Source organism: Corythoichthys intestinalis, chromosome 18 (genome assembly GCF_030265065.1).
Source record: "Corythoichthys intestinalis isolate RoL2023-P3 chromosome 18, ASM3026506v1, whole genome shotgun sequence".
NCBI classification, from domain to species: Eukaryota; Metazoa; Chordata; class Actinopteri; order Syngnathiformes; family Syngnathidae; genus Corythoichthys; species Corythoichthys intestinalis.
Genome location: NC_080412.1, coordinates 24,775,639 through 24,795,196, shown reverse-complemented (window position 1 = coordinate 24,795,196; position 19,558 = coordinate 24,775,639). Strand labels below are relative to the sequence as shown.

The 19,558-nt window shown below is 39.5% G+C and overlaps 1 protein-coding gene across 1 annotated transcript; it reads left to right on the top strand.

The window, feature by feature from the left end:
• Positions 1–111: 111 nt before the first annotated feature.
• acat1 (acetyl-CoA acetyltransferase 1) lies at positions 112–8,773 on the top strand. Its single transcript, XM_057821976.1, has 12 exons — positions 112–237; positions 641–688; positions 771–888; positions 2,251–2,346; positions 4,339–4,439; positions 5,574–5,717; positions 5,813–5,963; positions 6,036–6,131; positions 6,216–6,329; positions 7,480–7,544; positions 7,688–7,845; positions 8,369–8,773. Exons 1-12 carry the CDS (start codon positions 187–189, stop codon positions 8,487–8,489), a joined length of 1,263 nt encoding a protein of 420 aa, XP_057677959.1. The 5' UTR covers positions 112–186; the 3' UTR covers positions 8,490–8,773.
• The last annotated feature ends 10,785 nt before the right edge of the window (positions 8,774–19,558 follow it).

Here is a 19,558-nt window from a genome sequence, read left to right as displayed (position 1 = left end):
AAATATCTTTATTATTATTATTTTATATTTCGTCTTTTTGGGGGTTTTAACTTTAGATTACGTCATACGAACACACCTCCCACTGTGATTGGCTGCATGGTTGGTCGCACGTTTGTATCCCTCCGCTGCTGACAGACTGCCCAGCTGAAGGTGAAGTGGCCCTCAACGTGTTATACCGGGTGCAAAATGTCATCCAGTGGACTTTTAACCTTACGCGGCCTAACATGCAAGTGCCTGGTAAGTATGGGTGTGTTCGTAAAATACGTCAACGGTGGCTCTAGTTATATGTGGCATTATTGAGTGGTTTTTGCAGTTGTATACACCATAGCTTTAAGTGCTAAGCTAGCAAGCTAACCTTAATGCTGTTATCGCACATGACTATATAAATTATTCTTACTTGTACCAAATGACGGGTGAAATCGCATTAAATAAAATGCTTCTCATCAACTATTTAGCATTGTTTGTCATTACAACACATTTTATAACAATTTACTAGCCAAGTTGATAAAATTATAGCCACAACCTTAGCCAACATTTATTGTCCTTTATTTGTTACTTGTAAACTTATTTTAACTAACTAGAATGACTTTTAAACTTCCGTTTATGTATGCATCACTGTCCTCGCCCCCCCCCCCCCAAGATTCCAAAACAGCTTTCAAGAACATACGCGTCTCGTCCATCTCTCAATGTAAGTTCAGAGCTCGCAAATTTATGTCCCTTCTCCATGTTTGCACTGTACACTTATCAGTGTGTATTTGTGATATTTTCAGGAAGTGGTCATTGTTAGTTCGGCCCGCACTCCCATGGGCTCCTTCAAGGGCAGTCTGGCAGCTGTTTCGGCAACAAAATTGGGCTCTGTTGCAATTAAAGGGGCAATCGATCAAGCAGGTGCAATTTACATCAAAACGTTTGGGTTTGATTGTTCATTTCCCTGATTCTGCAATGTATTGATGTCGATATCCAATGATAAATCCGAGCATATTAAAAAAAATATTTGGATCTTATGTGTTCATGCAAGCATTCGTCTAAAAGAACTTTTAAAGGGACAGACAGCACCTAGTAATGTATACGTAAATTAGTTTAATGTAGAACATGGTTGCTGAATGTATTAAAGCATCCAAATTACAAATTTCTTTGACCTCTAATCGAGAAAATATTGTTTAAACTAAAAAAAAAAAAAAGACAACGCTTACGAGCAGGGGTGGGAACCTCTGGGCCCCCATGATACGATAGAGTTTGTGATACAAGGCTCACAATAATGATGCTCTCACGATACGGTGGTACAAAAATTATTGATGTTGGGTCAGGAAATCGTTTTAGGATATTCTATAAAACAACTAATAAACAGAAAAGCAAGTTATTTTCTTCCTTCTGCTGGGGGTTTATCACCCGTAGACGTCCAATCCATTTGATCTAATTGGATTCAAACAGATTCGACGTCTATGGCCATCAGTGGCAGCCAATGCCAGGCATTGCAATGAGTGATGTTAAATGCCCCAGCATTTAACATCATTTCCTGTTGCTTTTCGGCCACTTCCTTTTCCTTTTTGGGGCATTTACGGATAACTTCACGTTGATTTTGGGGCAATAACAGGTCACTTCCTGTTGATTTTGGGTTACTGAAAAGCAGAGGTGGGTAGAGTAGCGAAAATATTTACTCAAGCTCAGAGAAGCATTAATTCTAAATAATATTACTGAAGTAAAAGTAGTCATCCAAAAATGTACTCGAGTACAAGTAAAAAAAAGTATACATTGAAAAGAATTCTCAAGTAAAGTAACATTGTGAGTAACAGCTGGCAATGTCAGATTTTTTTCGTCTATATGAATTGTTATTCTTATAATGTACTATAGTCCAGTGGTCCCCAAACTTTTTTGCACCATGGATGGGTGTGATATGGGCCTTTTTTCACTGACCGGAAATGTGTGTCAGAAAATGACAGTAAATATAAAATAACACGACGGGGCTAAAAATGAATATTAAGTGCAGGGAAAATTTAACTCACCGTACGCTGAATCAACATTTTTTAACAGGGGCTCTCCTAAAACCTGGCAATACTCTTTTATTGTTTTTCTCCACTGTTTCCAATTAGAAAAGTGAAATTTTGTGTCCCAACCCCCAATATAATAAACAAGATTATTTCTGCTAGGATTAACGTGATAAAGGTGTTGTCTTTCCATTTAAAACAAATCTTTTTGCATGATGACAGTGATTTTTATATTAATTAATGGCTTCCTTTGGGATCAATTTAGGAATAAAACCTGAAGATGTGAATGAGGTCTACATGGGAAATGTGCTCCAAGCAGGAGAAGGGCAAGCACCCACCAGACAAGCCTTGCTTGGAGCAGGTATATCATCCAAATGCATTAAGTCCTATTCTGGGAAATTACAATGAGACCTGAAAGGGCTTGAATAGAAAGTACATTAATTCACTTGTATTTTATCTGTTCCTCAGTGAACATCACATATTGGAGCATTTTTTTCTGTCATATTACCTTACCATCTATCTTTAGTTGGGTCATAAATTATATGACTTCAGGAAAATGATTTCTATGACGAACAAGTTCCGTTCCTACACTGGCGCAGTAACCTGAATTTACGCGTAAATCGATTTAACCCTTTAAGTACTCCTGAATATCCCCTAAATTTCAAAATAACAAGCCAAAAACATGTATTATATGTCATTGTACTTTCCTAGCCAAGACGTTGGAACTAAGTCCTAGCTAGACTGCGACCTAAGCTGTAATCTTTACCCTCTCTCTCTCATTCGGCTGCGCGACTTCTTCGTAGGAGCAAATGTGCTCTTGTATGTGCGCGTGGGCTCTTCTTTGTGTGCGCAAATACGCTCTTCTTCGTGTGTACATGCGCTCTTCCACGCGTGCAGAAGGACTACGCTTCCTGCGTCAAAATAAAAGCATGCATCACAAAAACAAAAGCCAACATTATATTCAAATATAAATTTCGCCAAAGGACAGAACAGTAATAAAAAAAAAAAGTAAAAAAGATACAGTGAGTTACAATAAGGTATTGTTTACACAACTTAAAAAAAAAAAAAAAAAAAAAAAAACGACTGCAGACAAAATGGCGGACGAGACTCCGGCGTCGTAAAGTCAAAATCATGTAAATCGGGTATGTTGTAACCCAGGAACTACCTGCATTGTCACACCTCTACTATACGCTACAGTTGTTTTGTAAACATGATGTTTCCAGCCTCATGCTTGATGGAAAGAAAGATGTCAGCATTTCTTTTCAAGCATACACAGAGGGTGGATGTCTAAGAGCTCTGTGTTATAATCCCATTCTATAATCCAGAAGTGTCAATTGTCCTAGTGTACTGTACTATAAAGTGAGGAAATGCAGCCATTAAGAGGGATATTCTTTTTATCAAGGTTCCAATGCAGTAGTGAAATAGCATAAGAATCACTGATCCAAGCTATCACCAAGTGACTAAAATGTGCTGTAAAAAAGAGTTATAGAAATGAGATACAGCTAGTCGAGTGTAATTAACCTGGGTTGGGCTGCGCTGGGATTCACGCATGACTAGGTGCAATTTGACACACTCAATTAGAAAAATTCGAAGTCAGGATTAGCGTTCAGGCAGCATAGAATAGGATGCCAACATATTCACACTCACAAGGGATTCACACAAATACTGCATTCTACACGACACATGGCTGATTAGTGTACAATCCACCCCTCTCAATCACTTATCTTTCTGACTCCCCCACCGCACTCTCTTTCTCGTTGGTCATCAGCCCCCCCACCCCCTCTACACACACACACACACACACACACACACACACACACACACACACACACACACACACACACACATGGTGTCAACAGGAAATACAACTAGCCAACAATAACACAATCATATTCATAGTTAGTGTAGGCGTTCAATGTATTTCTTATTGTTGTTTGTGCTTCTTCTGTCTCTCTCTTCTCTTCTTTTCTGTCCCCCAATAACTACTTCCGGTTCGCTGCTTTCTTTTAATAAACGAGTCACTGTTGAATGATCACAATGGGAGTATGCCATATGTCATGTATGTCATGTGCTACATTAAAACTGTTCAGACGAATCGGACACTCAGATTTCCTTTCTCCGTGTCAATCAGTTAACAACACGACAGGTAAAAAAAAAAAAAAAAAAGGAAAGAAAGAAAAACCGGGCTCCGTTGCATCAGAGTGGAAAAATCTTTTACTGCTCCTGATCATAAAAGAAAAGCATTCTATTTTTAATAGCTTTGCAAGTGCATGCAATGTTACAGCAGGCAAAATAACTGTGAAATGTTATCAGTGGCTACTTTTGAATTGTATGTGTTCTGTACTATTTTTAGGTTTGACGCTTGGCACTCCAGCAACGACCATCAACAAAGTTTGTGCCTCTGGGATGAAGTCAATCATGATGGCAGCCCAAAGTCTAATGTGTGGGCACCAGGTAGCTAAAGCAATTGTATTTAAAATGTTGGTCATTTGTGACTAATGCCTGTCATTTGTGTGCATGTCATGTTTTATAGTACTGGAATTTCTGGACTATTGGGCACCCCTGATTACAAGCCTCACCCAGTACATTTTTAAAGGAAAAACAATTTTGCACATACATAAGCCTGTCCTGTCTATAAGGCGCGTGTGCCCACTTAGTAACGAGATATTGACAAAGAAATACAGTTTTTTCAAAATTTTAATAACACACCTTAACTTTTCGTTCCAAACAGCGCCAGCAAACACGGCAGTTATATAGCAGCAGCAGCACGGAAGTTACATGGCATCAATATGGCTGTACAGAACTAACTGGGCTGGGTATTAAAAACATAAACGTCTTTGTTACCAATCTTGATCTTCCTCCTGTGCACTCAAACCATGTAAGTCTTCACCCTCAGTGTCTGATGAAGACGCTCAGATACACTTCGCCACGCACCTACTCAGTCTCTCCTTCGCTGTCGCCTTCAATGTCTCCAATAATGAGGCAGATTCACTCCTGAGCCCGTGCCGTCCTCCTCGTCACGCAGCAGACTGGCCCCTCGAAACCCGTTGGTGATGGCGGACTTCTTTCACAGCGTTCAAAGAAGATGCCAGGCTCCCCCGGCATACCTGTGCAAAAGCTGCTCTTCGCATGCGGCAAGTCTTCGCAAATGATCCCTCGCCGCTAGTCATCCAAGCTTCCCATACAACTCAGATGGCCAATTTAATTTCGTCTAACATTTTCCATGATGCGGGTCTGCCAATTCTACTCATGCACAAAGACGAGGGTCCGCCACCTCTATTCATGCACAATAGTTAAACCACTGGTAATAGTGCAAACTAGCGTTGTCCTCGACACATATATTCCACGTGTCTCACTCCCACATTCCATGCTCGAGCAGCCCTGGCGGCCGTCAGAAAAATGCACAAATTGGCCGCATCATTGCACATGCCGCAGGATCCAAAATGAGGGGGGAAAAAGTAGCGGCTTGTAGTCCGGAAATTACGGTAGTTCAATGAAAATTTTGGTGCTGAAAGGGAATTAACAGATATAGCGATATTATGCGTCTTATTATGTGTTTTTTTTTTTTTTTTTTAAATTAATGTGAAGGATGTCATGGTGGCAGGAGGTATGGAGAGCATGTCCAATGTGCCTTATGTCATGGCTAGAGAAACGCCGACCTACGGTGGTGTTAAAATGGAAGACCTTATTGTGAAGGATGGACTCACTGATGTCTACAATAAATTCCACATGGTAAGTGTTTGCTTGTTCTTAAATCACAAGTATCAAACTCAATTCTGTCAATGTCTAATCTTTGTGATCGGACATATTTTATATGAACCAAATAGGGCAACTGCGCAGAGAACACTGCTAAGAAGAGCAACATCACTAGAGAGGAGCAAGACAGCTATGCAATCAACTCCTACACACGCAGCAAAGCTGCATTCGAGTCAGGAGTGTTGGCCAAGGAAATTGTTCCAGTTAGCATCCCACAAAGAGGTTATTATTGTGGTGAAGGGGGGGGGGGGGGTCCTTCTTTTAATCAGTAGTATGTAATAATGTAATATACAGGGAAACCTGATGTGGTCGTGTCTGAGGATGAGGAGTGGAGACGAGTGGATTTCAGCAAAGTTCCCAAACTAAAAGCAGTGTTTCAGAAAGAAAATGGTAATCAACAGTTGGTTTTCCCTTCATTATTTCCCTTGTTAAATTCCTTTTTATAATTATTTTATCTTTTTATTTAACTATTAGGTACAGTGACTGCTGCCAATGCAAGCACTCTGAATGATGGAGCTGCTGCCCTTGTATTAATGACAGCCGACGCTGCAAAAAGACATAATGTCACTCCACTGGCCAGGATTGTATGTAAGTGCATGCATACACTGAGCAAATATTCACATATGTTTGAAAAAGAATATACCAAACTTAAATAGCTGTACTGCACACATCCCTCTTTTCTTTCACAAACTGTAATTTGGAGTGAAACAAGCTTACTATATATTGCTCAAAATCACTACCCAATTACCTGTTTTGAACTGAAGGGGGGGTTACTACTATTGTTGGTTGGGCCATTTGGGACATTTATTGAGGAAACACTGCAGTAACAAGTAACGTTCACTTTGCTTATTTGAAGAGTCTCGTCATTTGCACAGGGACAGATTTATCCTCCTGTCTGTCTGTTATACTTTGTTTCTGTAGCAGTAAGTCGCTTAGAAATTCACTTATACCTTGAGATACGAGCCACCTGATTAACAGGACATTTGCGAGTGTGTGAACTCACTTCAATTCACTTGCAACAGACAGCAATTTAATTTGGTTGACTAGTGGAAGAAAAAAATCTTTCATAATAGGCTTCAGGTTTATTGCCACTCCCAGCTTTAGTTTACTATAAACATCCCCCACACACATGCACACACACAGACTAGTTATAGTATGTATTTAAGCATTCACATCCAGTAATTGAGCTTTTAGCTCCTTAGATTCATGCTAATTTGAACAAATATGAAATACTCAATTTATTTACCTTAGTGCTAGATTTAGCGTTTATCTTGCTATATTTTAATTCTTGATACTTGAACACAAAACCATTTTAATAAAACAGAAGTCATGTTATCCACTACAAAGTACGACAATAGTGCCACACTGTGGCTGATTGATCCCTGCACTCTTATACTGCCCTCTAGCGGCCAAGAGAGGCGCATCAGAAAGCGTAGCCGAAGGCCCAAATTTTGACAGAAAATGTTTGTTTTTTAATTCATGTTTTGATGAAGTAAAGTATTATTGTGCAATTTTCACTTATTGAAAAATCTGGTGTTGGATCTTATTTGTAAAGTACACATAAATCAATTCACTGATTCTGTATTTCTGAACAGAAAAGGTTGATGAGCACATGCCAAGTGTCTTAATTCCTATTTTGGTTATCTGTGAAACTACAGCTGTGTTTAAAAAGGCTTTTAGTATACAATAATCTTTTGAAAAAAAATAATACTGTTAGTCCTTTCTCTCCACCACCTAGCTTTTGCTGATGCAGCTGTTGCACCTATTGATTTCCCCATTGCTCCTGCATTTGCTGTGCCAAAGGTATGCAAACTAATTCTAAACTGAGTTATTAACTTTTAATAATTAGTTTTCCCCCCAGTATTTCCAAACAAGATACAGTATACTGCTCCAAACCAAATCAATTGTTAAATCAAAAATCTTACTCATGTGTGGCTTTTGTGAAGGTTCTGGATGCAGCTGGGTTAACGAAAGATGATATCGCCATGTGGGAAATCAACGAGGCCTTCAGTGTGGTTGTTCTGGCCAACATCAAAATGCTGGATATCGACCCTGAAAAAGTGAATGTCAACGGGGGAGCTGTGTCACTGGGACACCCCATTGGGTAAGCAGTAGTTGGTGTTAGGAAAAATGGCATCAAGCATCAGACAGCGCCTTTGTTGGCAAAACTGAATGCTGGAGCAAAACAGCTAGCCATGTGTCAGTGCTAGCAAAGAGCCCTCTCGAAGCAAACGGAATATCGGTCTGATTTAAATCAGCCTCAACACCCATGGTTAGCTCCAAATTGTTCTTCTGTAATGGTAACAAGCATTGGAACCCTATTTGTAAATAAAATCTTGAGAGAGTGTGATGAAATCCGACCATCAGCGCGAGCAACAACGAGTCATGTTGTTTTAACTGTGGCTATCCATTCTTTTCAAATATTTGCCTTACATTTTTTTCCTCTTGACAATTTGTTGTCATGTACGATAACTCTCCAACCCACAAATGTTGCTACCTCATCAACACCACTAAAGCTATGTTTCCTCGAATGAGAGTGAAAATTTGTCCACCTATTCATGCTTTAAATAAATGTGATTGTGATGTGGTACTTTAGTATTCTTAATGTCCATTTTGTCCCGTTTCAGGATGTCAGGTGCAAGAATTGTGGGTCACATGGTTCATAACCTCAAGTCCGGCCAGTATGGTCTAGCAGGTATCTGCAATGGAGGTGGTGGAGCCTCCTCGATTATCATCCAGAAGTTCTAGAAAATCGAAAGGGGACATTTTCACCTTTAATACTTGTGTTGAAATGTTTGGTGAGAGCTTTTAGACTCCAAATTGTTTGCTTAACTCCATTTTCATAATGAAGAATGTAGTTTTTTTTTTTCCCAAGTTACAAGTCAGATGTCCTATTTACACAGCAAACAATGATTCAACTCCAATGACTTAACTCCAAAGTGTCACACTCCTTTGCTAAACAATTAGGTAGAAAAAAAAAAGTTAATATTTAACTCTGAATTGAAATTGTTGAATAAATAGCTTTCATAAAAGCAGTGTTGTATTTGTTTTTTGTGACAATGTGAAATACTTAGGATATTCGGAACAAGTACATATCAGTTGGCGTGGTCCTCTAAATGAGCACTGTAGATTTTGTCTTGTCCACTAGAGAGTGCCATTTATGTGCCATGATGAGCTTTCAATGTTACAAGCTGAAATTTCACTCATACTGAAGCCTGTGGCTTTTATGGATATTTTCTATATATTTTAAATATTTATATTTGTTCAAGCTTTCTTCTTTGTATAAAGCGAAGCAAATACAAGCAAAAAGTTAAGGCAATTGTGCAAATTATGGTATAAGCGAGAAATAACTTGAATATGTGAAGCACAGAGAAGCAACTCCTTATTTTGTATTGGTTGTCACAATTTTTAGTCTTTCATTAATATCTTCCCATCAACACACCTAAGAAAAGCATTTATTACAGGGGAGCGTGATATAATAGCTCGGATTGACATATGCTTTTCCAAGGTCCAACTCTTGGGCTGGCTGTCACTTGTTACAGTATTTGAATGAGATTTTCTTTAAAAATTAAGATAATTTTTAACAAATGAAAATTTAGTGGAGGTTATTTTTTTTCTTAACGTTATCAAGAATAAATAACATACCCAGTAAATTAGAAAAGGTTTACAATGGTGTTTCAACAGGAAAAAAACCATCAATTTTTCACATTTTTGTGCAAAAACAAGAACTTGTTGCACTAAAACTTATTTAAGGGTGTTCAACACAACATTAAATTGAATCCAGAACTGAACATCAACATCTTGTCCCAGCTATTCACTATCTGAAACAGAGTGATGACCAGTGTTGTTAGTCTTGATTTTAAAAAGTAACTAATTAGTTACAAATTACTTCACCCAAAAAGTAATGGAGTTAGTAACTCAGTTACTCAGTTAAGAGTAATTAGTTACTTAGCAAAGTAACTGGTGTAACTTTTCATGGTTCCCCCCCCCCCCCCCCAAAAAAAAAAAAAAAACAGGGGTCACACTATGTGAAGTTCAAAGGGTTTTTGGGACAGTTGGCCCAACCCAATTCTTTACCCTAAACTTAACTAGACGCAGGGGTATTGCGGATATTGCGATAACTAGGTAACCTTTGCTATGTTAGGAAGTCATTTCATGTTGTGAATCAATCGTTAAAGTTGTTAAAATTGCTCCCGTTATTGCATTAGTTGACTTCTACTTTCGACATGTGAAGGTTTTAAAACTGTTTGTAAAGATAGATTCAAGTCAACATTTTGCGGAATTATGAGTAAAAAGTTACTTAAGTTCGCTAGGAAGGTTCTCTACAACAGAGGCTTCCTGAGAAGTCAACTGCTATAAGATGGCGGCTGTTTACTAACGCCGGCGAGTCTATCATTTCGCATCTAGTCATCTATACATGTGATATCTATCGTAGCATCGTGTGATTGTAGTTTTTGTAGGCTATCGGCTACAGTCAGGTCTTATTGGAGACACCCAGAGCATCCCGTTTGCAACGGCATCACAACTCACTTTCCTCCTCTCCACTCCCGCGCTGCTTTCTCCGTGAGTCTGCGTCTCTCACTTTTCTCGTGTCATTCAACCAACGTAGTAACGCTTAGTAACGCACGCCTTTACATCCTCAGTAACGGTAACGGTGTTGCAAAGATGAGAAAAGTAATTAGATTACTCACTACTGAAAAAAATACCGCAGTTAGTAACACCGTTATACTCTAACGCCATTATTAACAACACTGTTGATGACAGACAGACAGACTCTGCACTTTTCTAGTATTCAGAGTTGGTGTGGCCACTGCCTGCACACTACACTGCACACTTTTTAAAAATATATATATAAATATATATAAGTTTTATAGAGTTTTATATTCTACTTATACAATGCAATCAACTGAGAGCTACTGGAAACACTCTCACTGTCCCCTGTGCAGTGACAAAAAATTCTTTGAACTGTTGATAGTATGACAACCTAGCGTGGAACTCCAGACTCACCGCTGTCCCAGCGATAGAGTCTGGCAACCGTACTGCAGATCAAATTCCCAGGGCGAAGCAAGCCACAGCAAACAGACAACGGAGTGGACCAATCAGCGACGGGCGGACGTGACGTTGGTAAAGCGACAATAAACTCTAGCGTGAGCGGAGAACGGAGAAATTTATTCAACATGGCTAGCGTGAGACAGACTGTTGTCAATGACTTGTTTCGATGTGTTTTGGGTTGTTTAAAACTGAATTTACCGCGGATTGGAACATATTCTCGGCTCTCCTGTTCGCCATCTGTGTTGTTGTGGAGATGACTTCCGACGCGCAAGAGTGACATTGCTCGTTTAGAACAAGTTAAGCAAATAAACAAATCTGATTGCACAGATGATTTCGTTCAGGCTCGAGAGCCCATTAAGGAGTTTGGTCCCAGACTATTTTCACAGTGTTTGAAAAATACAGGGAGAACAGTCTGGCCGTGCCAAGCAAGTGACAACCATCCCCATCCAAATGGTGATAAATAACTTTTGACTGAAAGCTAGACGAGCAAGCAAAAATACATAAATAAAAAGTTTTCAACTATTTCGAATGAACATTGATAAAAGCACATATTAGAGCATCTATCTACAAGGACAGCAGCAACTTTGTAATAATACACACACAGCAGGAAAACGGTACATTATTTTCAATTAATTATACCCACCTGGACCCCAAGAACTGTAAGTAAAAAAAAAAAAAAAATTTTTTAAACGCTCTCCCTTAGCATAAGCCTAATGCTAAAGCGAATGCTATGCTAATGCTACATGTTACATTTAGTGTGTGATGAACACCCAGCACAGCCCGTTAAAGGCTAAAGAAACATTGTATATTCTCTCTGACCAAGGTAACAAATCTTACCGTGTGTGCAAGCCTGCCTGGTGACGACCCCCTGGTGAGTCAGGCGTGGGGCGCAGCATGTCATAAGTGTACAACCAGACCCTGCTACAATGCAGGCTAACTATACAAAAAATGTCACACATTTTGAAAATGACGAAAACTATCATCTCGTCAGACGAAAACTGGCATTTGTCAAGTTATGTTTTAGTTTCCTAAAACACGCTTTTAGCTTGTTATCGTCTCGTCAACGTCATGAAAAAAAGAGTTCATTGACGAAATATTTTTGCAGTTGTCATTGCTGACAAAAACAACACTGTTTAGGAACTTTGACAAACCAACCCCATTCACCCCATGCCACAGATGCGACAACTGATGGTTCCAAGTTGCTCATTATCAAAGCTAATGACATAGCAGTTCCTGTGCTGTCATTGTTACAGGAACTTGCTTTGTAGAATTTGTGGATTGTTGTTGGCCAAGGAGCCAATGATTAATGAAGCCCAGTTCATGATTGACTTTGCTCAGGATGACCTGAGCAAGACAGTAGAACACAATGCAGTTTACAGTAATGTAGTGTCCATCTTCGGTCACGGAAGTTCCGTGTAAAGGGAGAGAAGACTCCATTGCTAATGCGGAACCTCTGTCCATCTGTGCGATTATTGTTAATTTGTTGTTTCCTGGTGTTTGTTATTTTGACTTTTCAATGCTGGGTTAGGGTTAGGGTTTAGGTACTAAAATATGTCTACCGTATTCAGCTTTTTATTGAAAGTATGTACAAAATCAAACAAAATTTGTGGGAAAAAGTAGAGGTGTAACATCGATCTGAATCGACATATTGATTGGTTAAGCACATTCGAATCAAAACAAATCAAAATGCAAAATTGGGATCTTAGATATGCAGTTTTATTTGAAAGAATGGCTTTTACTCAAAGTCTGAAATGGCATTTAGAAAATAGGTTAATTTATTGACAAATTCTCGAGATACAAACGAGTTTTGTTCGTACGATGGTGTCGCCACCTGACTTTCTGCTTAAATCGGATTTCACAGTTAAAAAAAGGAATTTACGTCTAAATACTTTTAAAAACAAAAATACATAAAAATTAAAAAAATGAGCTCCTGTTCTTACGATTACTGTGGCGAGGTGGATGGAGAGTTAGGGTTTCCGACGGTTTACAGTATTTGCAACCGAAAGCACGGAACACGACTACCGCGAACCAGTGGCAGAACAAATGTGAACTGAGCCAGGTTGCAATTGGCATAAATGGGACCCCCAGAGTCGACCGTCCGATGGGGGAGGTGCTCGTGGACAAATATCCGCGGGCCCCTTCACACTTTTGCAGGCCCCTCAAGACGAATAAATGGGACGGGGTGCCCGGGCTCGGTCGCACTTCCTTAAGTTCCGCCCCTACCACTAACCACTTACCCGCTCCGGTTCCCCCTCCCTCTCGCACGCCATGTTTAAGGAGAGCCCAGAAAACACACCATCATTGCAACCTGATGCATATATGCAGTTTGCTACATTGCTATTCTTATTTTTATGTTACGTGACACAGATGTTTGGTGGACTTTGTTGCCAACGTAAAGTCTATGTCAACACAAAACTGCATTTGGCGACGAGCAAGGCGTTTTCGCCCGTCGATTTAATTTTGATATCAACGCAGCATATCTTTTTCGATATTCGTCCATGTTTCTGTACCTTCTCCGTCCTTTATAAGATGGTAGAAGATATAAGATGATGTAATGTTAAGCTTTTTTTTGATAATTGCTTTTCTTTTGGACCCAGCAAGAAGACCCATCTCTCTTTTTTGGGGCCACAATGTGAAAAAAGGAGGGAAAAAAAGTCAAAGATCTCGCAGTGCACAAACGCAGACAAGACTAGTGAAGCAGAATCTATGGTACTGGGCGGATGTGGCATGGGCATCGTAAAGTCGAAACGTCGTAGGTCGAGGACATTGTAACTTGAGGGCTCCCTGTATTTAAATTGTATGAGAACAAAATTGCCAAAAACACAAAATTCCTTTTTATCAAAAAAAAAAAAAAAAAAAAAAATACAGGGGACATTTTTACTGATTGTCTTAGATATGTACTGTAGCAGTCCCCCGGAATGACGACGTGAGATCGACTGGTTTGATGTGTAAGGTTTCTTTATTTTCCATATAATCCTTACGACACCGTGAAACTAAAATTTATACAAAAAAAATATTTCACACTGGGCAAATAACAATTACAAAATACAAATAGGATACCTTGCTGCGCTCTTCGAGGCGTGCAAACCTACCAGAACAAGGAAGAGCCGCTCCAAAACTAAGCGAGCTGACATCACCTGGTCAAATCAAATTACAACAGTTGATTATAATTACAACAGTTGATTATAATTACAACAATATAAAAAAAAATTGAATGCAATTTAATGTTCATTTTCATTGATAATTATTGGCACCCCTGAAAAAGATGTGTTTTTGAGCTTTAATATTTTTTTTTAAATTCAAATAATATGGGACCTTAATGGAAAAAAGGGAAAAATCCAACCTTCAATACAAGTGCATTCATTCAGTGGGGAAAAAAATCCCACGTAAAGAAAAAATTATTTGACATCAAATAATGTGTGTCACAATTGTTAGCACCCCCTGGTGTTAATACTTTGTACAACCCCCTTTTGCCAACAAAACAAGGTCTGGGGACTGAGATGGCCATGCCAGGAGCTTGATTTTGTGTCTGGTGAACCATTTCTGTGTAGATATGGCCATATGTTTAGGGTCATTGTCTTGCTGAAAGACCCAGTGATGACCCATCTTCAGTTTTCGGGCAGACGGCAACAGATTTTGATTTAAAATGTCCGTGGTATTTCAAAGCATTCATGATGGCATGCGCCCTAACAAGGTTCCCAGGGCCAAGCGAAACAGCCCCACAGCATCACTGACCCACCCCCATACGTCACAGTGGGTATGAGGTGCTTTTCAGCTTGGCAAACTGTGAAGTATGGCATATGGTGCTGATAATTGTGACACACATTATTTGATGTCAAATAATTTTTTCTTTATGTGGGATTTTTTCCCCACTGAATGAATGCACTTGTATTGAAGGTTGGATTTTTCTCTTTTTTTCCATTAAGGTCCCATATTATTTGAATTAAAAAAAAATATATATATATTAGAAGCTAAAAACACATCTTTTTCAGGGGTGCCAATAATTATGGAGGGCACTGTATATATTTATATATACAACAGTTTGCATTTGTTAGGTGTTAAAGAAGCGAAGGATAGATACCGTTCCAACTCAACAGGGAAGCGGTCTTACTGGCATTACCTGCGTTAACAAGACTTGGCTGTCTGGTGATTCGGATGTTACATCCTTTAAGTACGCGCCGTGTAGGTAAAAAAAAAAAATCCATATAAAATTTACCATTGTAGAAAAGATCATTCACAAACACAATTAAATTTAAAAATACACACAATTAACTATTGGCCTTTTACATATACTGTACATAAAACCGACATACTTTTAAAACAGTCAGGGCCACCAGAATGCTCCTACCACTGGCCCAGTGGGGCCAGTAAAACTAATATGTTGATTGAAAAATTCTTACTTCACATTAATTCCCAGTGGTTCCGTGTTTTGATGACGCTATGCTATCCCTATCAAAGACAACCTCTACAGTCTATGCAGCAGCTGTTGCTCTCTGTGGGGCATAAAACACACCTCGTTAGCTCGCTCACTCCTACGTGAAGGTGCGGAACCTGATTACTGCTGCTGATTGATTGTCAGTATCTCATTACCCACCAAGACATGTTTCTGAAACCCCCAGCACCTGGCCAAGCATCGTGGAAAAAAAGACCACTCAAGAAAGAGTAAATCACCGGAGGAGTTGAGGGAAAGCGAAATCCATTATAAAAAGAAATGGAAAAGAAAGTTTCAGTCCCAGTGACGAGACCGCTAGAATTGGCTCGGCTACAATGAGACAAAAAAACGAGGTTTACTGTGAGGTGTGCAGATCAATGCCCACATATGCAGACAAGTTGAGTTTAAGAAAAAATAACGAGTATGAAACTTTTGGTATCAACATAAAGTGATAAATTATCCAAGTGACTACGGAGAAAATAATATCGTCATTATGACGGTTTAGCTTGGAAATCGTGACTTCTAAATTGTTCCTACGACAACCGAGCTGGGGGAGACTTCCATAGGGCGGTAAGAGGAATACACAAAAGCTTCACCCAGGCACGGGGCTCTCCCGCGTGCCCGTCAGCCCCTGGAGCTTCCAAGAAAAATATGTTTTTTTTTTAGTATGTGCGAAAACATTAAAATATACAGTGCTTTGCAAAAGTATTCGGCCCCCTTGAACCTTGCAACCTTTCGCCACATTTCAGGCTTCAAGCATAAAGATATAAAATTTTAATTTTTTGTCAAGAATCAACAACAAGTGGGACACAATCGTGAAGTGGAACAAAATTTATTGGATAATTTAAACTTTTTTAACAAATAAAAAACTGAAAAGTGGGGCGTGCAATATTATTCGGCCCCCTTGCGTTAATACTTTGTAGCGCCACCTTTTGCTCCAATTACAGCTGCAAGTCGTTTGGGGTATGTTTCTATCAGTTTTGCACATCGAGAGACTGACATTCTTGCCCATTCTTCCTTGCAAAACAGCTCGAGCTCAGTGAGGTTGGATGGAGAGTGTTTGTGAACAGCAGTCTTCAGCTCTTTCCACAGATTCTCGATTGGATTCAGGTCTGGACTTTGATTTGGCCATTCTAACACCTGGATATGTTTATTTTTGAACCATTCCATTGTAGATTTGGCTTTATGTTTTGGATCATTGTCCTGTTGGAAGATAAATCTCCGTCCCAGTCTCAGGTCTTGTGCAGATACCAACAGGTTTTCTTCCAGAATGTTCCTGTATTTGGCTGCATCCATCTTCCCGTCAATTTTAACCATCTTCCCTGTCCCTGCTGAAGAAAAGCAGGCCCAAACCATGATGCTGCCACCACCATGTTTGACAGTGGGGATGGTGTGTTCAGGGTGATGAGCTGTGTTGCTTTTACGCCAAACATATCGTTTTGCATTGTGGCCAAAAAGTTCAATTTTGGTTTCATCTGACCAGAGCACCTTCTTCCACATGTTTGGTGTGTCTCCCAGGTGGCTTGTGGCAAACTTTAAATGAGACTTTTTATGGATATCTTTGAGAAATGGCTTTCTTCTTGCCCATCTTCCATAAAGGCTAGATTTGTGCAGTGTACGACTGATTGTTGTCCTATGGACAGACTCTCCCACCTCAGCTGTTGATCTCTGCAGTTCATCCAGAGTGATCATGGGCCTCTTGGCTGCATCTCTGATCAGTTTTCTCCTTGTTTGAGAAGAAAGTTTGGAAGGACGGCCGGGTCTTGGTAGATTTGCAGTGGTCTGATGCTCCTTCCATTTCAATATGATGGCTTGCACAGTGTTCCTTGAGATGTTTAAAGCTTGGGAAATCTTTTTGTATCCAAATCCGGCTTTAAACTTCTCCACAACAGTATCTCGGACCTGCCTGGTGTGTTCCTTGGTTTTCATAATGCTCTCTGCACTTTAAACAGAACCCTGAGACTATCACAGAGCAGGTGCATTTATACGGAGACTTGATTACACACAGGTGGATTCTATTTATCATCATCGGTCATTTAGGACAACATTGGATCATTCAGAGATCCTCACTGAACTTCTGGAGTGAGTTTGCTGCACTGAAAGTAAAGGGGCCGAATAATATTGCACGCCCCACTTTTCAGTTTTTTATTTGTTAAAAAAGTTTAAATTATCCAATAAATGTTGTTCCACTTCAAGATTGTGTCCTACTTGTTGTTGATTCTTGACAAAAAAAATTTAATTTCATATCTTTATGTTTGAAGCCTGAAATGTGGCGAAAGGTTGCAAGATTCAAGGGGGCCGAATATTTTTGCAAGGCACTGTATATTAAACATTAATATATTAAAACATTAATATAGTGGTCAGTGTAGTCGATTTGATTTTATTCATTTTTCTGGTTGGGTTATTAGTGTTCCGGATTGGTGCACGCCGTAAAATTAAAAAAGGGTGAAAGCTGACGCCACACGGCAGTTTGTTACACACTGACGTTACACAAAAATAATCGAAATTATAAACATTTTAGCGCAAAAACTCCCTGGTCAAACTCTGTTTGGGATGACAGCACTCCACTGGCTGCATGAGTTAGGCTATGCCTCTTTATTGTACATTATACATTATATATAATTATGGCATTGGAATAGGATTATTTGAACTAGATTCATGTTTTTGCATCGTTTTGCCGCACTTTTCATTAAATATAGTGCAAAAAAAAATGCTATTCATGTTATTCAAGGAAATTGTTCATTTTTGTGATTATTCGGATCAATAACTGACGCATTGACCTGGGCCAGTGGTTTTGATAGCGGGGCCGGTGGACTTCAAATGTTGTCTACTCCTGCGATCCACACACCATTTTTATTTAAATTCGTTAGTATAGATTATAGGTCACAATTGTGGAGAAAAAAAAAAAAAGAAGCTTTTAATCTGTCTTTTTTTTTGTATGAGCATAGTAGCATGAATACATTTTATTAGACTTGCTATGCCATTCTATCATATGGTCATAACACATTAAAATAGAAGGGGGATAAAAGTTAGATGATACACCAAAGTAGGGTAAATAAAAAATATATGGTAAAAATTATGATTGTCACCTGCTCAAAAAGTATTATTGTAAACAGGAAATTGGTTTTCGCATTGTGTTGTTGTTGTAATATCTTCATTATTTTGCTTGCAATGAAAAAACACAAAAGAGAATGAAAACAAATTAAATCATTATCATTTTACACAAAACTCGAAAAATGGGCCGGGCTCCAGTATTGGCACCCTAAGCCTAATACTTGGTAGCACAACCTTTGGACAAAATAATTGCAAACAACAGCTTCTGGTATCCATAAATGAGTTTCTTACAATGCTTTGCTGGAAATTTATACCATTCTGTTTTTGTACAAGTGCTCCAGGTCTCTGAGATTTGAAGTGTGCCTTCTCCAAACTGCCATTTTCGAATCTCTCCACAGGTGTTCTATGAGATTGAGGTCTGGAGTCATTGCTGGCTACTTTAGAAGTCTCCAGTGCTTTCTCTCAAACCATTTTCTAGTGCTTTTTGAAGTGTGTTTTGGGTCATTGTCCTGCTGGAAGACCCAAGACCTCTGAGGGAGATCCAGCTTTCTCACATTGGGCCCAGCATTATGCTGCAAAATTTGTTGGTAGTCTTCAGACTTCATAATACTATGCACACGGTCAGGCAATCCAGTGTCAGAGGCAGCAAAGCAACCCCAAAACATCAGGGAACCCCGCCATGTTGACTGTGGGGACTGTGTTCTTTTCTTTGAAGGCCTCATTTTTCCCCCTGTAAACTCTATGTTGATTCATTTTCCCAAAAAGCTCTACTTTTGTCTTATCTGACATTCTTCCAAAACGTTTTTGGCTTTCTCAGGTAAGTTTCGGCAAACTCCAGCCTGGCTTTTTTATATCTCTGGGTCAGAAGTGGGTCTTCCTGGGTATCCTATTTTAGAGTCCTGGGCTTTTTTATGTCTCTGGGTCAGAAGTGGGTCTTCCTGGTTATTTGGTACTTGATAGCACAACCTTTAGACAAAATAACTGCGAACAACCGCTCCTGGTATCTATAAATGAGTTTCTTACAATGCTCTGCTGGAATTTTAGACCGTTCTTCCTTGGCCAACGGCTCCAGGTCTCTGAGATATGAAGGATGCCTTCTCCAAACCGCCATTTTCAGATCTCTCCACAGGTGTTCTATGGGATTGAGGCCTGGACTCATTGCTGGCTACTTTTGAAGTCTCCAGTGCTTTCTCTCAAACCATTTTCTCATGCTTTTTTGAAGTGTGTTTTGGGTCATTGTCCTGCTGGAAGAGGGGTCTTCCAGGGTCTCCTACCATAG